At 41.2% G+C, this 20,843-nt stretch overlaps 1 protein-coding gene across 1 annotated transcript in view; it reads right to left on the bottom strand.

Moving 5' to 3' along the window:
• Window positions 1-4,222: 4,222 nt before the first annotated feature.
• The window catches only part of LOC137299478 (mucin-16-like), a 57,880-nt gene continuing 41,259 nt past the window's right edge, over window positions 4,223-20,843 (bottom strand). Inside the window, exons 33-45 of the mRNA XM_067968239.1 lie at window positions 20,471-20,497; window positions 18,109-18,263; window positions 17,950-18,017; window positions 17,197-17,366; window positions 17,009-17,035; window positions 15,007-15,167; window positions 14,830-14,897; window positions 12,883-13,052; window positions 12,269-12,441; window positions 11,972-12,039; window positions 11,059-11,219; window positions 8,954-9,066; window positions 4,223-5,208 (exon numbers count right to left, since the gene is read on the bottom strand). Of these exons, the coding sequence (XP_067824340.1) occupies window positions 5,116-5,208; window positions 8,954-9,066; window positions 11,059-11,219; window positions 11,972-12,039; window positions 12,269-12,441; window positions 12,883-13,052; window positions 14,830-14,897; window positions 15,007-15,167; window positions 17,009-17,035; window positions 17,197-17,366; window positions 17,950-18,017; window positions 18,109-18,263; window positions 20,471-20,497 (1,454 nt within the window). The 3' untranslated portion in view covers window positions 4,223-5,115. The remainder of the gene's footprint in view (window positions 5,209-8,953; window positions 9,067-11,058; window positions 11,220-11,971; window positions 12,040-12,268; window positions 12,442-12,882; window positions 13,053-14,829; window positions 14,898-15,006; window positions 15,168-17,008; window positions 17,036-17,196; window positions 17,367-17,949; window positions 18,018-18,108; window positions 18,264-20,470; window positions 20,498-20,843) is intronic.

Raw genomic sequence — 20,843 nt, forward strand, 5'->3', positions numbered from 1 at the left:
AGCACGGATTTCAGAAGGGAAAGTTATGCTTAACCAACCGTATTGAATTCTTTGAAGAAGTAACGGCAAGAGTAGACAAGGGTAATGTAGTAGATGTAATATATTTGGATTTTCAAAAGGTCTTCAATAAGGTACTGCATTGTAGATTCATGACTAAGGTCAGAGCATGTGGAGTCAGGGGACAGGTAGCAGAATAGATAGCAAGCTGGCTACAAAACAAAAAACAGAGAGTCGTGGTTAAGGGTGGCTACTCAGACTGGCAAAAGTTGGAAAGTGATGTTCCACAGGGATCGATGCTGGGACCACTGTTGTTCACAATTTACATTAACGATTTGGACTCGGGAATTGGCAAATGAATTTCAATATAGATGTGTGAGGTGATGCATTTTGTTAGGAAAAATAAGGAGAACACTGCTTGGATAATATGGGGGGAAAATTGGTTAAGGGTCTGCTCTGGGTGATGTTAGCATGATGCGCTAACACCCCGCGCCCGATGGACCCTGGGCAGGCAAGACGCAAGTTTGGTCCCAAGGGAGCACTTACCTGCAATCGGCGTTCCTTTCCAGGCCTTGCACATGGAATCAATGCAATTCGCACTTTCCACCACCACTGGAGGGAGCTCCATCTCTTAAAGGGAAGATGTTTCTTCGAAATCTCTTAAAGGTAGCTTGTACCTGTTATTTGCTGAAAATAAAATGCAGTCTACTGTCTGCATGGAGTCTGAACAGAAATCAGACATCGTACTAGTAAAACACAGATGCAGATCCCATCCCTATGTTTACACATTGATGAGTTATGTTAAAACATTGAATAAAGGTTGCACATTACTTAATCCCACATCCTCCAATCTGCACTCCAGACCTCACCAATCTGCCGATCTGAGTTGGTACGCCTGCGAGAGCGCATGCACCAAGGTTCTCTGCTGATGCACTAGGTACCTTGGGTGCAAGAGGTGGACAGAAGGAGAGACATCCTATATCTGCAGTGGGGGCGGGGGGTGGGGGTGGCAAGAGGCCCTCCAGACATATACTCAAAAGACAGTGGGAGGCAGCGGGGGACGAAGTCAATGCCAGGTGCACAGCATCATGAACATGGATACAGTGCAGGAAGAAGTTTAATGCTTTGACATGAGTGGGCAAGGTGAGGTCAACTGTCATGTGGCATCTGCTACCAACTGCACCACGCACTACACCCCCCATCACCCACATACCAATAAACTCTTTCCATCAGTACTCAACTCTTCCAATCAGATGCATCCTCCTGCCCTTACACATTACCACTGTTACAAGCCGCCCACCCACAACTCACAGGCCACACACACTGGCAGCTATTCACCCATGACAGGCACACGCCTCGCTTTCGTGCAGGAGAAGGGGGCACATATCAAGAGGCAGCAAGTGGCAGTGGCATTTAGCCCCAGTGAGATCATGGTGGACCTGTGACCTAACTCCATATACCCGCCTTAGCCCCATATGCCTTAATACCCTTGGTTCATAGAATTCTATCAATCTCAGATTTAACATTCACAAGTGAGCTAGCATCAACTGCCATCTGTAGAAGAGCGTTCCAAACGTCTCCCACCATTTGCGTGTAGAAACATTTCCTAACTTCACTCCTGCACGTTCTGGCTCTAACTGTTAGGCTACGTCCCCGCGTCCTAGTATTGAAGTCTAGGAGACATCCAAAAACGTTTACAAATGTCTTGGCAGCCGGAGGCAATAATCCAGCCACTAACCTGTAAATCCTGCATGGTTCCTTTAAATAGCATCGATGGGGGGGTCCTCTAGGCACTCTAAGACACGTTCAGATGGTCGAGGTTAAGACTGTGCGTTGAGTTGAGTGTTAAGTCCCAAAATGGTGTCTAACACTTTAAATCAGCGTTGCACACTGATTGAAGCCATTTTCTCCCTACTTTACATGATTCCAGCGTTTCTTATCTGCGCCTGCGCAAACTCCTATACCAAGATGGCATCTGACGCACGTCACGCGGAGGAAATTTGCGTGCGCATCCAAAACGCCATCTTGGATGTCGGAGAGGCTGTGTAGCGCCGAAACAATGGGCACTACATGGCCCAATTTAGCGCCCTAAGAGTCTATAAAGGGTAGAGGAGCAAAGGAATCTCAGAGCACAAATCACTAAAAGTAGTGATGCAGGTTAATGAAGCCATAAAAAAGGCAAACCAAATACTGGGGTTCATCTTTAGAGGGATAGAATTAAAAAGCAGAGAAGTTATGTTAAACTTGTATATTACTTGTAGACCACACTTGGAGTATTGTTCACCATTCTGGTCCCCATATTATAAAAAGGATGCAGAAGCATTGGAGAGGGTGCAAAAAAGATTTACAAGGAAGATACCAGAACTGAGAGGATATACTTATCAGGAAAGGTTGAACAGGCTGGAGCTCTTTTCTCTCGAAAAGAGAAGGCTGAGGGGTGACCAGATAGAGGCCTTTAAGATAATGAAAAGGTTTGATAGGGTAGACGTAGAAAAAATGCTTCCACTTGTGGGGGAGACCAAAACTTGAGGTCATAATTATAAAATAGTCACGAATGAATCCAATAGGTAATTCAGGAGAAACCTCTTTACCCAAAGAGTGGTAAAAATGTGGAACGTGCTGCTGCAAGGAGTAGTTGAGGCAAATAGTATAGATTGATGTAAAGGGAAGCTAGATGAGCACATGAGGGAGAAAGGAATAGAAGGGTATGCTGATAGAGTTAGATGAAGTAGGGAGGGAGGATGCTCAATTGGAGTATAAACACAGGCATAGACCAGTTGGGCTGAATGGCATGTTTCTGTGCTGTAGACTCGATGTAACTCAGAGTTTCCCAACAACAGTGACTATGCTTCAAAAGTACTTAATTGTCTGAAGCACTTTGGAATGTCCTAATGTTGTGAAAGGTGCTATATAAATGCAATTTCTTTATCAAACAAATTATATTGATTGAGATGTTTGAAATTTGTATGAGTCCATTTACCATTTATAGAGGAAAAGCAGGCTCCCTTTATGGCTATTGTACTCATTTCAGAAATCAGAAACACGGTGCATTGGGGCAGAGACTTGGTGTAATGGGCCGACATCCACTGTTCCTCTGTACTGCAGCCCAAAAATAGGTGCACTTGTCACGCTAAACATCGGAGAATTAGCCCTATTTTCTGTTCATAAGATAAGAAAATATAGGGCCAATTTTCTCATTTGTACCTGGGGAATGCCCAGTTCCTAGGTGCAAAGTGTAGAAAAAAGGTGTGAAGATGTGTGATGCTGGGCCTCTGCCGCCTTTGCTTTACCAGGAATTTATGAGGTTTTCCTGGATGGGGCCAGGTTGCTTGTGCCTGGAGCAGGCAGAATAATTGTAATGGCATTTAAATGGCACTGGATGGATGCCCTTTTAGAGAAGTGCCCAGAAGAAGCAGGTGGTCAGCCTTGCCCTAGTCCCGCTCAGATTGGAGGTTCTGATTGGGGCTGGTGGCATCATCAACAGGCAAGTTTCCTCTTTTTTTAGCTACCGCAGAAGACCTTTAGGGCTGGAGGCCTTGTGGCTGCTGCAGTCATTGGCCACTACCATTGTTGCAGGCCTCTCAGTCCTGCCCCAGCAGCTGGATTTCTGCCTGCTCCAATTCTCAGTGGGGGCCATTGTAAGGGATGAGCCTGCATTGTGGGTTATCCTAGGGCTAACGCCTGGGTGAAAGGGGGAGGAAAATTGGGTTGTTATCTTCATTCTGATTACTATCAATTTTGATTAAAGAAAATGTGTAATTCTAATATAGGTTACAAAATTCAGCATATAATGTGGCTGTTAAAAAATTAAATACAAAATACAAAGCGTAGTTTATTCTTGGGTTTCATTATGTGACAAGACTTACAAAAATAGAGAGCTTTGGAAATGTTCAGCACCCAGAAAAATAAGGTTTATATAAATACTTTGATGTATTTCTTATATCATCTAAATTATTTTTAAATTGATTGTTTTTATAAATATATAATGGAACTATCAGATCACAACAGTAAAAGTTACTATCAAAGTGCATATCCTTAAGGTCTGACTGGTGACAATAAGTTACTGCAACTGATTCACATAAGAAACACCCATGATTCAGAAACACTCAACTGTTTGTAACTTTTGAGAGCATTTTGTTTGACTTTAAGTATAACTGAACATTCTGTCACCAATGAGAATTCTATTTATTCCTTGTGTGTAGAATCTTAAATGTATCACTGAGGAATGCAGAACATCTGAGGTGTATACTCTTTTATTTAAATATGTGAAAGTGAATTGTGCAATCACAGCACTACAATAAAACACCTTAGTAGATTACTTCCCAGCTATTAAGGAAGCTTACAATGAATCAGCAGCACAAAAAGATCATCTAGAAACTCCAGATAAATCTTTGAAATGTACATTATATCCAATTTAGATACAGAAGCTTCCAGTGCTATTCATCACTACTTTGTTCATTTCTTAAAATATTTAACAAATCTACTGAGTGAAATCATTAATTTTGCCTGATATTTATAACAATCATTATTTACATTTTATTATGCTTTTTCTTTCCTGCTTTTGGGCAGAAGAATTTAGCTTTCAGTGAAAAGCATACATCCTCAATTTTGAGCCCAATATTGTAGGTCCCACTTGTAATCTGTGCATCTGCCGCTGAAGGGGTTGGTGTCCTGCTTTGAGGGCCACTTCCCTCTTTCTGGGAGGTGTGTGACAGTCACAATACCCATATCTAATTTTTCAGAAGAATGAAGAATTTGGGCCCCTTTCCAGGAAGGCTGCTTTCCTTATGGCAGCTGTAAGGAAATCGGCCTGTCAGCATCTGACGCCTAACGTCTGCCTTCACAAAAGTTCCGCATGCACGCTTCATGCAGGAAATCCTTCAGGTTCACACCTCAGAATTCCCCTCTGCCTGCCGCTATTGCACCCCAGAAGCCCCGAAAGCATCATAGACAGGCCAACAGACATATCTAAAAATCAGAGGATGTGTAAAAATAATTTAAGTTTTTACTACAGTGCATTTATTTCAGTTTCAAGAGAGCTCTGGTTTTAGTTTAGTACATAATTACTTTAAGCACTCTGTAATTTGCATGATTGTTATTTCTTCGAAATATTTCTTATCAGTGGTATTTCTGATGTGGAAAGTAGATTCCAGCAGGGTTTTGCATCACGCTGTAGGATCTGTGATACTTCTTTTTCAAACAAAATGCAATCTGAAAGTTTAAAATGTTATCTGTTAGTAAACATACTAGATATTACAATTTGTTATGTAACATTATATAGCTCTATAAATAAAATTCTGTTACATTATCTGAATGTACCAATGTGAACAACAGCTGCCTCTCTCATCAACCGAGTACAGCTCAGCTCTCTATTCACTTTGGTTTGTTAAATAAAGGTGACCGTATTCTATTCTGCAGATTGTACTTTTAAAATTGAATAGCTGAAGGGCAATTTACTGTGACACACTCGTATGAGTTTTGCTGCTCGTGTTCATGGAGGTAACTGTTAAAAGGCTCCAAAAACTGGAAAATCAGTGATCACAGTCAAAGATTTAATGCTGATCCCAATTTTCTGCCGTTAAAACATAAGTTATCAGGAATAGGATTTTGGCATTAGTTCAACACCCACTGCTCATTCATGCCAGTTAAAGACTTAGGAGGTGATACTAATGTTGATTAGTGTCTTTTGCCGCTGGGCAATATTTATATACATGGCAACAATGCAAGGCTCCAGGTGTCAATGGATGCTATGGGGATAGACGAACAATTTAAACGGCAGCATTGCCTAATGCAATTACTGGGCAATCTTATGCATTGGTCAAAGTGAGATTTTAAATGTTTTTTTTCCAGCTTGACGCCCTTGAAAATACTAGGCTGCGATAGGTGCTTGAGGCCGACTGCAGCCATTTTCATCCCCCTCCTCCCCCCAGTGAGCTTCGTAATGGATGCAGAAATCCTGCCTGGAGCTCACATGGAAATATGAAAAATGGCCTGACCCAAGCAAATCGGCCAGGGTTAGGAATGCAACTACGGGGCAGGCGGAACACACACCCCGAATTTATGTTGGGATTCTGCCGGCGCGGAAAATCCTGGCCGTGTTCTCTCCAACAAAAATGCTGCAACGAAGGTGAATGTTAGAATTTCGACAGCAATCGAGTGTGGCAAGAGCTGGAGGACAGGTGTAAGCGAAGGCTCATAACCACCTATATAAATTAGACCGGAGGCCCAGGTCCAACTACCTGTCATAAATAAACTGTCTTTCAGCTGGAGAAGCTTTTAGCAGGGAACTGACTGAACTTGTGAGGAGTGGATTCAGTAGTGAAGTCACCTGACGAAGGAGAAAGCCTCCGAAAGCTTGTGATTTTCAAATAAAACTGTTGGACTATAACCTGGTGTTGTAAGATTCCTTACATTTGTCCACCCCAGTCCATCACCGGCATCTCCACATTCAGGAGGACAGACCTTGTCGGCTGTAAACCTGACCTGGCCCCACTCCCAGGGAATCTGAAGAGCAGCTCATGTGGTATATTGTGAATCTCATTATATTTGTCATAATACATTTTCATTATATTCATTAATTGCAACAATCTAGAAATGTTATTTACTTTTTAATAACTAGTCAGTTTCTTTGCAATGAAGCAGTTTAATTTTAAAACGTGTTTGAAGTGCCAGTGTGTATTTTCAGCAGTCCAATGCATCATTTCAGAATGTGCACTGCTGACAGATACAGTACTATAGAAACCTTTACACTAATAGTTTATCCCAATTCATATCCAATTCATTCACTTTGGAGAAAGTCAGAGAACTGGTACTTGAAACATATCTCTGTTTAAAATTAAAGTCATGATGTGGAGATGCCGGTGATGGACTGGGGTTGACAATTGTAAACAATTTTACAACACCAAGTTATAGTCCAACAATTTTATTTTTAATCCCACAAGCTTTCGGGGGCTTTCCCCTTCCTCAGGCGGTGTGGAAATGACATTTTCGAATCCTTCGCATTTTAAGATCACAAAACAATGCCTGGTGATTACTGCCCGTTGCCAAGGCAATCACAGTGAGCAGACAGAAAGGTGTCACCTTATATTCGGTGGCCTTTTTAGGTGACACCTTTCTGTCTGCTCACTGTGATTGCCTTGGCAACGGGCAGTAATCACCAGGCATTGTTTTGTGATCTTAAAATGCGAAGGATTCGAAAATGTCATTTCCACACCGCCTGAGGAAGAGGAAAGCCCCCGAAAGCTTGTGGGATTAAAAATAAAATTGTTGGACTATAACTTGGTGTTGTAAAATTGTTTAAAATTAAAGTGCTGGTGAGTGGGGAAACCAACGAATGGAGGAATCATGAAACTGCTGTAATTTGTGTCAATTTATTTATTGTGAATATAACTAGTTTTGCAGTATTTCCTTTGTGAGCTGCTGTTGGCATTTCATGGGAGCGGGGCTGCCTCAGGTTGGTAATTCGCTCACTGACAGGTAAATAATGCCAGTAATGGCAAACCCTCCCCATCTCCTCACCCTCAAACCTAGGATGTTTTCTGACCCACTTCCTCAACACAGTAAGCTCCTTTGACTTTTAAATAATCGAGTCCCACAGGACATTCAAATGCTGCTTCACCCAGATATTACATTCATTTCAACTACTCTTAATTTGATTTTATGCTCTCAGTGGCTAACCTAATGTCCTTTGATGTTCCTCTTATTGGTTAAGTAGCTGTTATGCAACTTGAGAAGTGTGAAACCTGCCAATTTGGATTGATGAGATTTCCAGCATTAAATTTCCCTCCTAAAAAATGAATATTTCTCCCAATTTAATCATTCTGGTGAAAATTACCCCAAAACAAACCCTCATACAACCAAAAGCGGAAAATAGTCACAAACAGCATTAGTGCTAATGGTCAAAACATGAATTTTGATCAAAACTTCCAGTAACAGGAAAAAACTGAAAATATTGGAAATTTAAAACAAAAACAGAAAATGCTGGAAATATACAGCAGGTCAGTCAGTATCTGTAGAGAGAAAAGATAGGTTGACATTTCAGGAGTGAGGACGTTCTTCAGAACTTTAAACCATTAGATGAGCAAGAATTTAATAGAATTAGAACAAAGAAAGGAGGAGGAGGAAGAGAAAAATGAGCGTTCTCTAAACACCAGATGGAGGAAATTAAAGGGTTGAATGAACTGCAATAATCTCCAGTCTAGTATACTACATTCACTGTTCATGGGCCAGTCTCCTTTGCCTCGGAAAGGTCAAACAGAGGTTAGGTGACTGTTTTGATGAAAATCTTTGTTCTGCAAGTATGATCCTGACCTCCCTGTAGCTCACCATTACAACTCCCACTCATATTCCCACTTTGACCTCTCCGTATTTGGGCTCCTACACTGTTCCAACTAAACTCAGGAATAGTATCCCATCTTTCTCCTGGGCACTTTGCAGCTAATCTCTAGCCTGAATATTGACTTTAGTAACTTCAGACCTTCCCTATATTCTTTAAAGTAGGAGGTGCTGGTGATATGATGGGCTCTATTGGTGTCCCTCCCTCTCTCTCATTTGCTTATCTTAGTTTCCGGTTTTGAAGAAAGGCTCTATCTGGAACATTGACCTGTCTTTTCTCTCCACGGATGCTAACGGACCTGCTCGGTGTTTCCAGCACTTTGTTTTTGTTTCATATTAAGGGCAGGCTTTTCTTGAAATATGCTACTTCTTCTTAAGAAGAACTAATAGATTTCATTCTGTACTTAAATTAAAATAATAATGATCAATAATTATGTGCTGTTAAACCTTGGAGACGAATGATCCTTGTGACTGATTTGACCAATGATCTTAAAAATATCATATCTAGGTCATGGTCTTGGTCATACACTCCATGAATTATTTTCCATTATATGCTGCACATTTCTACACTTTAGCACTGCAATGAGACACTGCAAAATATTGAAAAATCAGATGTACTTACCAATAAACACAAGAGGAAGAGTAGAAATAGAATGAGCAGTATGCCCAGCACGATGAGTATGATTCCCCAATATGGTATTTCTATTTTGTCAGTAGTGATGGGGGCTTTAGCTTCTGCATAAAATAAATGCAGAACAATTAATAGTGAAAATGTAATTGAATAAAATCTTATCACACCTGTAATGGATAATAATTTAAATTGGTGTGTAGTGTTCAACCCAGTTAGGTAATGGTTTTGGAACTACATGGGGTAATTCTGCGATCCCGTGCTTCCAGTGGGGTCACCCCAGCTGAAGGGAGCAGGAGTCAGAGATCGAGCTACAACACCATAGCTCTAATTCTCTGAGCAAGGTTCCCCACTGGGAATGTGGGATCATGGAATTTTCCTTTGTATGGCCTTATTTGAATGAGTTCAGATATACAGTATGTCAGAAAAATGTTTGCAACTCAGTTTATCACAAATAATAAAAGATTGCTTTGAAAAGATTGTTCAATGTCAACTTTAGCTGAATCCAAACTGACTTACCTGTGTTGTTAGATTGCTATGGTAACCAGCTCCAGTACCATAAATCTAAATATGATGGACTATATAATACTTTCTAAAATAGTTACAGACATTGTTATACCACAGATATCATCTCAGGCCAGTACCTTTATAGCAGAAGAAGCAGCCAGCTGACTCAAGTTATACTGCCAGGTGCTTGTCAAGCTCTGCCCAGAGATAAAGGAGCTCTTGGCATGCATATAAAAAGGGTGTCCAAACTATTTGGGTCACATGTGGCCCACATGCCCCATCAATACATCATATGAAGCACTGTTGCCTTGTTGGTGGATAAACACTAAATCATAACACCCAGATCTGTTGGTAACCGCAGCTTGAGATATCAACAAATTAATGGAACATTGATTTAAACTTTACATGACCCATGAGACAATGTGGCATGCACCTAGGTCGTCCAGAACAAAAAAGTTAGCACACGCTTGGCATATAAGGACTGGCCAGTTAAATTTTAAGGTGAACAGAAAGCTGATGGGTGCAGAAGCTCAGTGCTATCATTAAATACATTCAATTAAAAAAACTTGGTTCTGCGCAAAGCTGAAGCTATACTGCAACAGGTGTGAAACTGAAGCAGCGCAGACTATCACCTGGTCTTGCAATTCTCATTTTCAGTAGGATAGGAGTCAGATTGATTCCTGAGTTATAATGCTGCTCTTTTGCAGATGGTCATCTAAAATTATTTTGATTTTAATTTTCCTGAAAGCAGCAACACGTAAAATATACAAGTTTTATTTATAATTGATTGTATTTCAACATTTCATCTATTTTTCAGCAATTATATTGGTTATGACATTATTTTGAAAATTCTTTTTAAAAGTTGTTGATAGGCTTAGCATTTATAATGAATAACTGACTTTGCCAAACAAATGTTTATTGCTAATTCCCTCAAGCCCAAGACCTCAAAAGCTAAAAAAAAATTGATATTACCAATCGCTGGATAGCTTTTTCAGAATCTCACCCTTGGCAAACAAATATGTCTTTACAGAGAATCTATAATCACTACCTTCGTAATAAGCTATGTAACTCAATAATAGAGGCCGAAATTGAAATTTGGCCAACTTGTCAGGAAGGGGACCGAACTGGGGCATGCCGACTTACCTAGTCCGAAGGCAGGCCGGGAACGGCACAGACTTGTATCCTGAACCTGTCGGCCGAAGTAGGGTGACAGAGTTTCCTTGGAGGTGAACTGGAGGCAGTCCTTCAAAGCTGCGTTGGCTGACTTCAAAATGATTAGGGGTGGGGGCCTGATTCTCTTGATCCCCCCCTCCACTGGCTTTGCCACTGCTTGCACCCAAGCTGGGAGATGCTACAGCTCCTGATTATTAACTCCTTACTTGGAGCAACTGAGATTGAGAGCTCTGTCTGTGTGGTATTAAACAATCCTGCTCAACACCACTATGTGAACCGATTTCCCCCCCCCCCCAAAAAAAATCACTTCTGTCCACTTTTTGCAGAATAATGAAACAGCCCAGATTCTCGTTAATTAATAATCAACATGGAAAGATGGAAATCTTTAGAAATAAATGCAACTAAAGTTGATACTTTACCCACTGCCAAACTGTTATTTCGCAACTGGTAGATTTTACCAAGCAAGTTGGTTCCATTTGTTCCAGTGGAAAATTCTGTTCTGACTTTTTGTACCGTCACTGGTTCATTTGCAGCATTTGGGTTGAAGTAGCATGTGCAAATACTTTTAACTGATCCAATTCTATTGGAAAGAATGGAGGAAAAATTGATTGTAGAAGGAAACCATTCATAACCTAAAATGACCCGACTAACTTGAGCACGCATATAATGCCCTAATGTTACATTCAAGATTCAGTGATTCAGTATATATTACAAATGTTTACATATCAAGTTAAGTTTGAATCAAAGTATGTTGTCCTTTCAAGACTATTCAAAATATTTGTATATGTACAGCAAATATAGTAATAGTTGATCTATAATTTTCACTGCATCATTATGTAATTTACCCTAGAGAAATTCAGGATTCTATCACACACCACAGCACAGTCTGAGGTCACATTCTGGGATTAATTTTCATGTCTGTTACACCCCATGTGACACAGTTCACAGGGTATAATGACTCAGAAAACTGTCTGAAGACCTATAACTCTGGGTCTACACCCCTTTTATGTGAGATGCACATTTTCAGGGATCCTGGAGGTGGGTACAAGATTTTTTAAAAAAATTAAAGTAAGTAACAAATGCCAAGTACTTGATATCTGAACTGAAACAGATACCAGAGATTGATCAGCAACATATGACTAAGGAATTGTTTAACTGTCAGTATGTAATACTATCTACAATTGAATTTAGCTCCTGGCACAAGTTTAAAAATTGCATTAATAAACATAGTTCACGAACCAGTTTTGGATTCTGTTAATGTGCTGGATCGCTGAAAGGTAATTTCTTTGTTTTATCTCAACAGCACCCAACATGCAAAAGAAATCCTCTTACCTCAGTCCTGTAACTTTACAAATGCGGAAGCTGTCCTTTAAAGAGCTGTTCTTGAATAATCCCGCGAGCTGCAAAAGATATACAATAGTAAGTACAGATCGCATACTTTTCAAGAAATGTGAAATAAATCTTACAGAAAATGTAACAAAGATTTATAAAGTATATTTTTAACAAAAATGCACACATTAAGAACTGAATAATGCTTCACTTCGAAAATTTACTTGAAAGTAATTGATGCATCTGGCCTCCTGCAAAACAGGCTTAAATTTCAAGCAGTGACTGGAAAATGGTCCTTACCATTTTGGTCACATTGGCAACTATGCTTTGATATTCAGGGGAATTTGGGTCATTAAGTTCTTCAGTAAAATTTCTGTTTATTATTGTGAAGTTAAGTTCAAATGATAGGTCTCCTTCTCGTAATGCAGGTATAGATATAGTTGGTGTTGTAGTTGGTTCCAATTCTTGATAACCTGAAATTAAGATGTGAAATGTAAATATGTTGCCCAGGGTTTCAGCGAGAATATCACTTATTATTGAATATCTTAAGTGTTCCAGTTTCAAGATTACAAATCGATTCATAATTCAGTTATTGTTTTCCTGAAAGTGGGAAACAGATCGTCTTTTCATTTCCTAGGAGTAATCTACAGTGAGCCCTTTATTATCTCCCCTCTCATTATCTCCATCTTGATTATCCATAAAAACTTAGTGTGGATAATTGGAGATCAGCAGGAGTAAGGGCTGCCACCGTGTTATTCTGTGTAACACTGAGGGCTTTGGAGTAACCATGGCTCATAACTACAGAAAACTATTTGGGGCCAACCTAATTTTAAGGTTTAGCTGTGAAAGGATTGCAATGTAATAGTGTTTTGCTGTTCAAGTTATATTATCATTTAATTTGAATCAATACGTACCATTTACAAAGAGGCTGTTTTTGTTCAGTGAATATGCTCCTAATGCAGTGATTTTCTTAGTGTTTTCTCTGAATTCATTGTAAGCAGTGACTTTATCAACTCCTGGAACAGTGAGATCATTTTTAAAAGAACATAGTGTTTCAACTTTAGTATTGCCTCGATTTGCAGGACTGTGGAAGGAAAGGGAACATAGAATTCATGAAAATCATTACAAAATGCAACACTAATTTATTAGCACTAAAATATTAATATTTCTAGACATTTTGCATTAATACATAAGGATCTTTTGTAAAGTAACTAAGATCACATTAACTGTTTATAAATATTACAGAATAATGCTGAAATAAAATGTAGATTGATAGATTAAAATTGGTCCATTGAAGTGGGCAATGGCTATTTCAATATTTAATTAACAATAGAATATAAAATATGATTTGTAATGAGGAAATTATCTTCTCCTGAGCTAGAACTGGGAAAGACAAGCAGCGAGCAGAAGTTAAGATACTTTACAACTTCAATGAGTAGAAAATTAAAGCAGCCTGTTAGCGACATCAACAGTCTTCTTAAAACTGATTTTCCTCTGGTTAAATATTAATTAACAGTTTTGAACAAATAATTTTTTATATATATTAAAAGTCGTAAATAGCAAGAGGCAAGTTGCTTTTAAAATCTTTTCCTGACACTGGCTTAAAGATTTTCTCCAAAGATATAGCCCTAAAAATCTACAGCCATTCTGGCGGACTCCCGCCCAAGACCTTCCACTCACCTTTACAAGGCCCTCGATGTAAGGGGGCGTGGCTAGGACAAGGGCTTCCTAAGTTGGGAGTTCCTGCTCCCTGGCCCTCATTTAGGACCTGGTGCAGCATCAGCACTGTACACTGGTCCCACCCACGCCTAACTCACTGAAACCAATGTAATTAATTTTTAAAGCAGCTCCAGACACTTAGGGCCATCAGGGCTAGAATCAGCTACTTCCCGGGGGGACCCACCAACCCCCCACCCAACCCCCCACGCCCCCCCCCCCACCCACCAGGCCAGCAAGCTTCTATGGTCATACCTGGCATCTTTGGTGGTTATTGAGGCCCAGCCCTGGAGCCCCCCCCTACGAATTCTGGCGGGGTCACCTGCAGAGTTCAGTGGTGTGACCCATAATCATGCCCCCGTAGATTTTTGGGGCCTATATTTTTCATTATATACATATATCACACATGTGGTTTCCGATTATGCAGTTGCCTTTCTAATAATTAAACTGAACAGCAGATGAACCACTTATCGTTTTCACTATAATGATGTCATGCACAACACAGCAAAGTTTCCATAGCACAGTTCACATCTCAGTGTGATTTACACTATACACTGAGAGTGAAGGGCGAATGACCAAAATTCATTTCTTAAGTATGTTTACATGATGATTATGGCCATTATTTTCATTCCGAAAATTGAAAGCTTTAATAAACTGAAATAAACAAACGTTTTAATTGTAGATGATCGCTTTGCTGAACACCTCCATTCTGCAGAGTGTGACTCCGAGATCCCTGTCCCTTTTCATTTCAATTTCCCCTCCTGCTCCCATTCTGTTTCAATGAAACTCAATGCACGTGCAAGAAAAACAGCTTTTCTTCCTGTTGGACATTTTACAGCCCTCCAGCCTTAATATTGATGTTTCAGCCATTTAACCACCTTTTGTTTTCCACTTAAGCACCTTTTGTGTGGGGGTGTGTGAGTGTGCGTGCGTGCGTGCATTTTTTAAATACTCGTCATCTGTAATATCTTCCACTTCTGACACGGGGGCCTCATTTGACTGAATTGCTGAAAGTTTCCAGCATTTTCTGTTTTTCTTTTAAACACATTAAGATATTTATTTTAAAGACATCACAGTCCTCAAAATATGTTTCTATAGAAATATTTTGATGCAGACAATGAGCAGTCAATAGAAATTAGTTTTACCTGAAAGATACGAGTTTACAATTTGAGAATGTTTTCTTTATCTTGCTCTTTCTGTACAGATTGTTGAGCTACAAAAAAAAATCAACAGTGAATGTTTTAGAGAGAGGAGCATCAATCTACTGATATAAATCAGAATGTATTGATAATCAATAATATATAATTCCAGAATAAACTTACCACATTAATAACATTGCTTGATGTAGATGTATACTCAGAGGAATTAATATTTTGTAAATCTGATGTGAATGTCAAATTATTTATTGTGAAAGTGACATTAAAATCAATGGGTCTTCTCCCCTCATTTGGTTGTAGTGTCACTACCACAATGGGTGCTTCAGCTACAAGGAAAAGGAGAATAAATAGTTACACAGTGTATACAACAGAAATCAGGCATTATGTAATAAAAAATTTCCTAACTTCATTAATTATACTTGAAATAAACGGTTGTGTCTCTAAAATAAAGTCTTGCCCATTACCTTCTTGAACTCTGGGCCTAGAAATCAGATCGCGCCCAGAACCGGCCGCACAGGGGGCGGTGCGCTATTGTTACTATTGATTTGGGCAGCATGCAATGTTTCTGCTGCCTGATCATTTTAATCAAGCAGGCGTGCAGCCAGCATGACTCACACTACTCATTGGCTGCATGCCTGTAGAGGAGGCTGGATATCGGACTTCTATGGCAGCCAGAACCTTTTAAAGTGCACTTTGGCTGCAGACACCAGGGGAACACTTTTGCAATCAGAGGTATGGTTGAAGCAAGCGCTGATAGAGCACAAAGGTTCTCGGATGCTGCCTTGACTGTGCAGACAGTGGACAAGGGGAGGGATATCCTCTTTCCCCCCACCCTAGAGGCAGGAAGCCTCCCAGGCACTAAATATGTCGGCAATGGAAAGAGATCGCAGAGTATGTTAATGCCAAGAACCTAGCACCCAGGGCGTGGTTGCAATGCAGAAGAAGTTCAACAACCTAACTAGAGTTGTCAAGGTAAGAATACTGCTTTCTCATTCTCTACTCATACATCTGTCACTTACAGCCTCATGAATCACTTGACTCCCCACCCTCATTTTCCTTCACTCTTCTACAATCACTGCATCACATTTCACTACACTTCCTTCTCCTGATACTCACATACTCACCACTATTCCAGCCCTCACTTACCCACACCTCACATCTTTCACACTGTCTATCAGCTGTTCTACCGTGACAGGCAAATTGTCCAAACACTTCACAGGACTCTCACTTACACACTTCCTTCTTTCTTGCAGGAGAAGGTCCGCACACAACTCAAGACAGCAGGCTGAAACTGGAGAAGGAAGAGCCTTCCTGCAGTCCCTTTCCTCCCTCGAAGAAAGCGTTCTGGCTCTCATGGGCAGGGGCAGAGCCGAAGCCGTGGTGACTGGCAACACTGGAGGAGATTTCACGCAAAGTTTCTTCATGCCTAATCCTCTTTCTCCCTTCTGACTTCTATCTCATTCCACAAACTCTGCATGACAAGCTGCAGATGCTTTCATCACCCACTTCTCTCTCTCTGCTCTCCCTCACACCACAAGCCAATCCTTCGTCCGCTCTTTCATTGCAGGTGCTGAGACTGTGGAAGCTCCTGTGCTAATGGAGGAAGAGGAGGCGAGCCTTCCTGAAGATGCACCATCACTGAATCTCACCCCCACAAGCATCAGCTGAGATACTGGCACCACATCTACTTCAGAGGCTAGGTTAGAGGAAGTGTCTACACATGATGACTCATTGGACGCAAGTGTGCAGGAGCTAGGGCAAGGGGATACGACACCACAGGTGTCAGCTCGCCGGTGGGCAAGATTGCATACTAATTCTGCTGCAGAGGACTCAAATGTTGACTTTGATGGCCCAGACTACCAAAGAAGGCTCTTGGGCATATACCACTCAAAATAAAAAACAAGATCACAAGACTGCCAAGTATAAAGAAGCAACTGCTACAAGTAGCATCCGTTAGCTCCCAGCTCCTGATTATATTTGTGCCTGATTACTGAACAATTGGATATTTCATCAGTAATCCAATAGCTCTGAACCGCAGAATGCATTCCCAATAAGGTGGGTGTATTTTAATATATATAAATAGTGATTAATAAAGGATTTGTAATGTTGTTGCTCACTATAATGAAAAGAAACATTAATGAAAAACAGAAACAGAAGCCGTACTCACTGGGTGAAGGAGCTGATTCATGGTAACCTGAAAAATCAATAGCATGTGTTATGTATGAAATGAGCCAGGTGGAAAATCAATATTAAATAGTGGAATAAAATTAATGTGTATGATTGAAATATTTTTGATTAAATTAGATTTAGAATTAAATCTAATGGAATAGAATATCTCCTTTAAATGCTAAATACCATTTACGTAGAGGCTGTTATTGTCTAGTGAATATGTTCCGAAGGTGGAGATGCTCTTTGTGTGGTCTCTGAACTCGTGATACACAGTAACTTTATTAACTTCCTGAGGAGCAGAATCATTTCTGAAAGTGCAGACTGTGTACACACTGGTGTCATCAATATTTGCTGGGCTGTAAAGTAAACAGATATACAACTAAGTGAATCAGAAAACATTATTTGAAATTCTAGTAAGAGCCATAAGCTTTAATGGTTTGTGTGCATTAATTTAAAATATTGGGGCTGAAATTCACAATGTGTTATATCTAATATGTCTGTCAGCTGTGTGTTAAAGTGAGCTGGTCTGAAGTAGTAAATGGGGTTAAATCATGCTGATTGACTGACGGTTGAACATTTAGGGGGTTAATTACACGATTAACCCACACTCGTTCATTGCGTTGCAGACAGCACGTTAAATTCGTGCTGCCTGCTGTTTTACATGATTGCTGGTGAACCAGCACCACCAGCGATGTTCATTGGCTGCACGCATCAAGGGGGCCTGATATCGCGAGTGGCTAGCACTACTTAAAGGCAGCCTGCACCTCTTAAAGGGGAGGTGCATTGTGGCTGCAAGAAGAGCAGACTGCGTACACACTTGTGCTACCAACATTTGCCGGACTAAGACAAAAAGAAAAATAATTGTGCTTATCAACTCAACAATAATTTGAAAATTGTCTTGATTAAAAACTGATTAAGTTTAATATCAACATTCCTTACCTGAAAGAGAGAACTCTGCAACTTGAGAATGTTCTGGTGATATTGCTGTTAGTAAACAGTCTGTTTAACTAAAGGAAAGGAACAGGTACAGTTTTAGAGAGAAAGTAATATATTTAATTAAAATATATGTTAGTAATAATTATTAAATTGTCAACTGACCTGGTAAGCAATAATATTTGATGCAGATTTGTGCAGTGCAGAACTGGAATCTTGTAGACTTGCTGTCAGGGCCAGGTTAGTTATAATGAAGGTCACATTGAAATCAAAGGGCTTTGCTTGCAGGTTTGGAGTTGTGGTCACAATTGATGATATCGCTATCAAGAAACATAAGTAAAGCATTAATTTGTGAAAAGAATAAATGTTAACATCCCTGTAACAGCATTATTTGGACTGCAGAGAGTGGAGACAAAATAAACCAAGAATGTAAACCACATCAGAATCTTCCATGCTTTGGAGCTGGAGCTTCTTGAGCTTTGGAGGAACTGCTTGGTCATAGGCTAGCCCAGTATTTTCTCTCATAACATGTCAGATGGTATATAGTCAATCTTGTCCCATTGTCTTGGATCTGAGTGGTTCCCTGAGTGCACACAATGTCCTTTTGTGCTAGATGAGTCCCCCTGTGATGTGGTGTAATATCTTACTTAGTGCAAGTGCATTGAGAAAAAGCGTACTATCTTTAGAAAAAAGATCCACAGCAGATCATACAAAATCTGAAATCTGGGGCCCGATATTAGGAGGGAGGCGGATTGCCAGCAGGGGGGTCGACTGGGCGCGTGGGTAACCCGCCCAGTAAAATCGGTGGGTTCCCCACGCGGTCGTAAGTAAATTGAAGCCACTTACCTTGGCTTCCGGGTTTCGTGCTGGAAAGCTGCGCAGCGGGCAGACTGCGCACCCGCATCATTGGCTGTCAGCTGGAGGAGCCCCATTTAAAGGGACAGTCCTCCACTGACTGATGCTGCAGAAAGGAGCCAAAATTACAGCATGGAGAAGCCCAGCAGGAAGGCTGCTCCCATGTTAAATGCTTCATTCCAGGTCCTACTGGATGGGGTGAGGAGGAGGGGGAGGATAGAGATCTTCTCCACGGCGGATGAGTGGAAGTGACCTGCCTCTGCCACCACGAAGGCCTGGCTCGAGGTGGCAGAGGAGGTCACCAGCACCACCAACATATCACGTACCTGCATACAGTACAGGAGGCGCTTCAATGACCTAACCAGGTCAGACGAAGTGAGGACACTTACTCATTCCCCTACACTTCGTCTGCCCCATCACCACCCCCACCCCACATCTCCTTCTGCACTGCCAACACTAGTCTATCACATCGCTCCTCACACCCACTCAAAGCTCATCCTCATCTTACCTGCACTTACTCACCTCCCCAGCACTCATTCCACCACTACCACTCAACCCAATCCTCATACAATCTCATGGCTCTGTCTCATACTCACCCTCTGATGCATCTCTTTCACAGTCAGCCTCACCCCACCTGCCACTACCTGTGCTGCAGCCACAGGGCATGCATCACGTATGTGTAGTAGGAAGCGTAAGGCAAACGTGTCGGGAGCATGAAGGGGATGCACAAGGGTGTTTGAGGGTTTGTCATGGTTTTTACTTGTATTTGATTTCTGATTAACTCACATTACATATTATATTGTCATCACTACTGCCACGTCTTGGCCATTCTTGACTGGCTTGTGCAATAAGGCCCTTTCATGAGGTTCTCCATGAACACCCTTGATGCCACCCATTGGGTCACCCTACAGTGGGTGTATGTGTAGTTGCACGACTACTTTGTGCAGCTGCCTGTTGCACAGCACTGTGTTGTGTAGCTTCACGTGGCGGAGGTGGACGGCATGCCTGGCGAGGCTGGTGATGTTGCTCGTCCTCCAATGGAGAGATGAATGCAGCAATGGACCCCCCCCCCCCAAATCCTGATGGTGTGAGTGTGAGGGGGTCCACGAAGTAGGTAAATGTGTTTGGACAGCAGAGTTTAGGGTCTGATTTAATAATTTGGAGTGTGGCAGGCAAAACTTTGTCTGAGGTGACAGAGTGCGCTGCTGCAATGAATGAGGGTTTACCCTGCACCTGTTAAATGGAGCTTTGCAGTTGCCACTGGCTGCTGGCTACAACACGTCTGTTTGAACAGGGAGTGTTTCCCCCAGCGTGGGAAACACGCTCTGGGTAGTCCAAAATCCGAATCCTCCTAAAATCTCCAACTAATGAGGTCTGTAAATGACCTCAAGTACCCAGATAATGATCTTAAGTGGGATCCCGCTGGCTTTGATTGCTGGTAGGAGTCCCGCATGCGGGGGCTGCACGCGCACCGATTCGTGTCATTGGGGAACCCGGAAGTGGGCGGGTTGGAGCCAGGCTCCGGACCCGCTCCGGGAATCCCCAATTTTAGGAGCCCCCCCGCCACGAATGCACCCGCTCGGCCATCCAAAAATTGATCCCCTGGTGTTGACACATACCCGAGCATGCGTCGAAAACTGTTAAAAATAAAAACAAACAGAACAATACTTACTGGGTAAAGGAGCTGATTCATGGTAACCTGAAAAAACAAACATGTATTTGAATGAAATGAATCAGGCGGAAAGGCATTATTTAATAGTGGAATAAAATTAATGGATTTGTTTGAATTGTTCTTAATAATATCAAATATATGTATTCAAGCAGATAGAATAAAATCTAATGGAGATAGTTATACTTTTGGGTCTTTTCTAATCCTCTGACGGTAGATTATTTCGGCTCTTGTATCTTAGATCATTCTTGGGGATGAGCACAACTTCCCAAATTTTCAGGAGTGTCTATCTTTGCCTCAGCAGTTAGGCAAGCTTCCTGTAACGTACCCAGACAAATGAACAGCAAACCCTTTTTGGTAATTGTTTTTCGGTACT

The sequence above is a fragment of the Heptranchias perlo genome, chromosome 29, assembly GCF_035084215.1.
Source record: "Heptranchias perlo isolate sHepPer1 chromosome 29, sHepPer1.hap1, whole genome shotgun sequence".
Taxonomy (NCBI): domain Eukaryota; kingdom Metazoa; phylum Chordata; class Chondrichthyes; order Hexanchiformes; family Hexanchidae; genus Heptranchias; species Heptranchias perlo.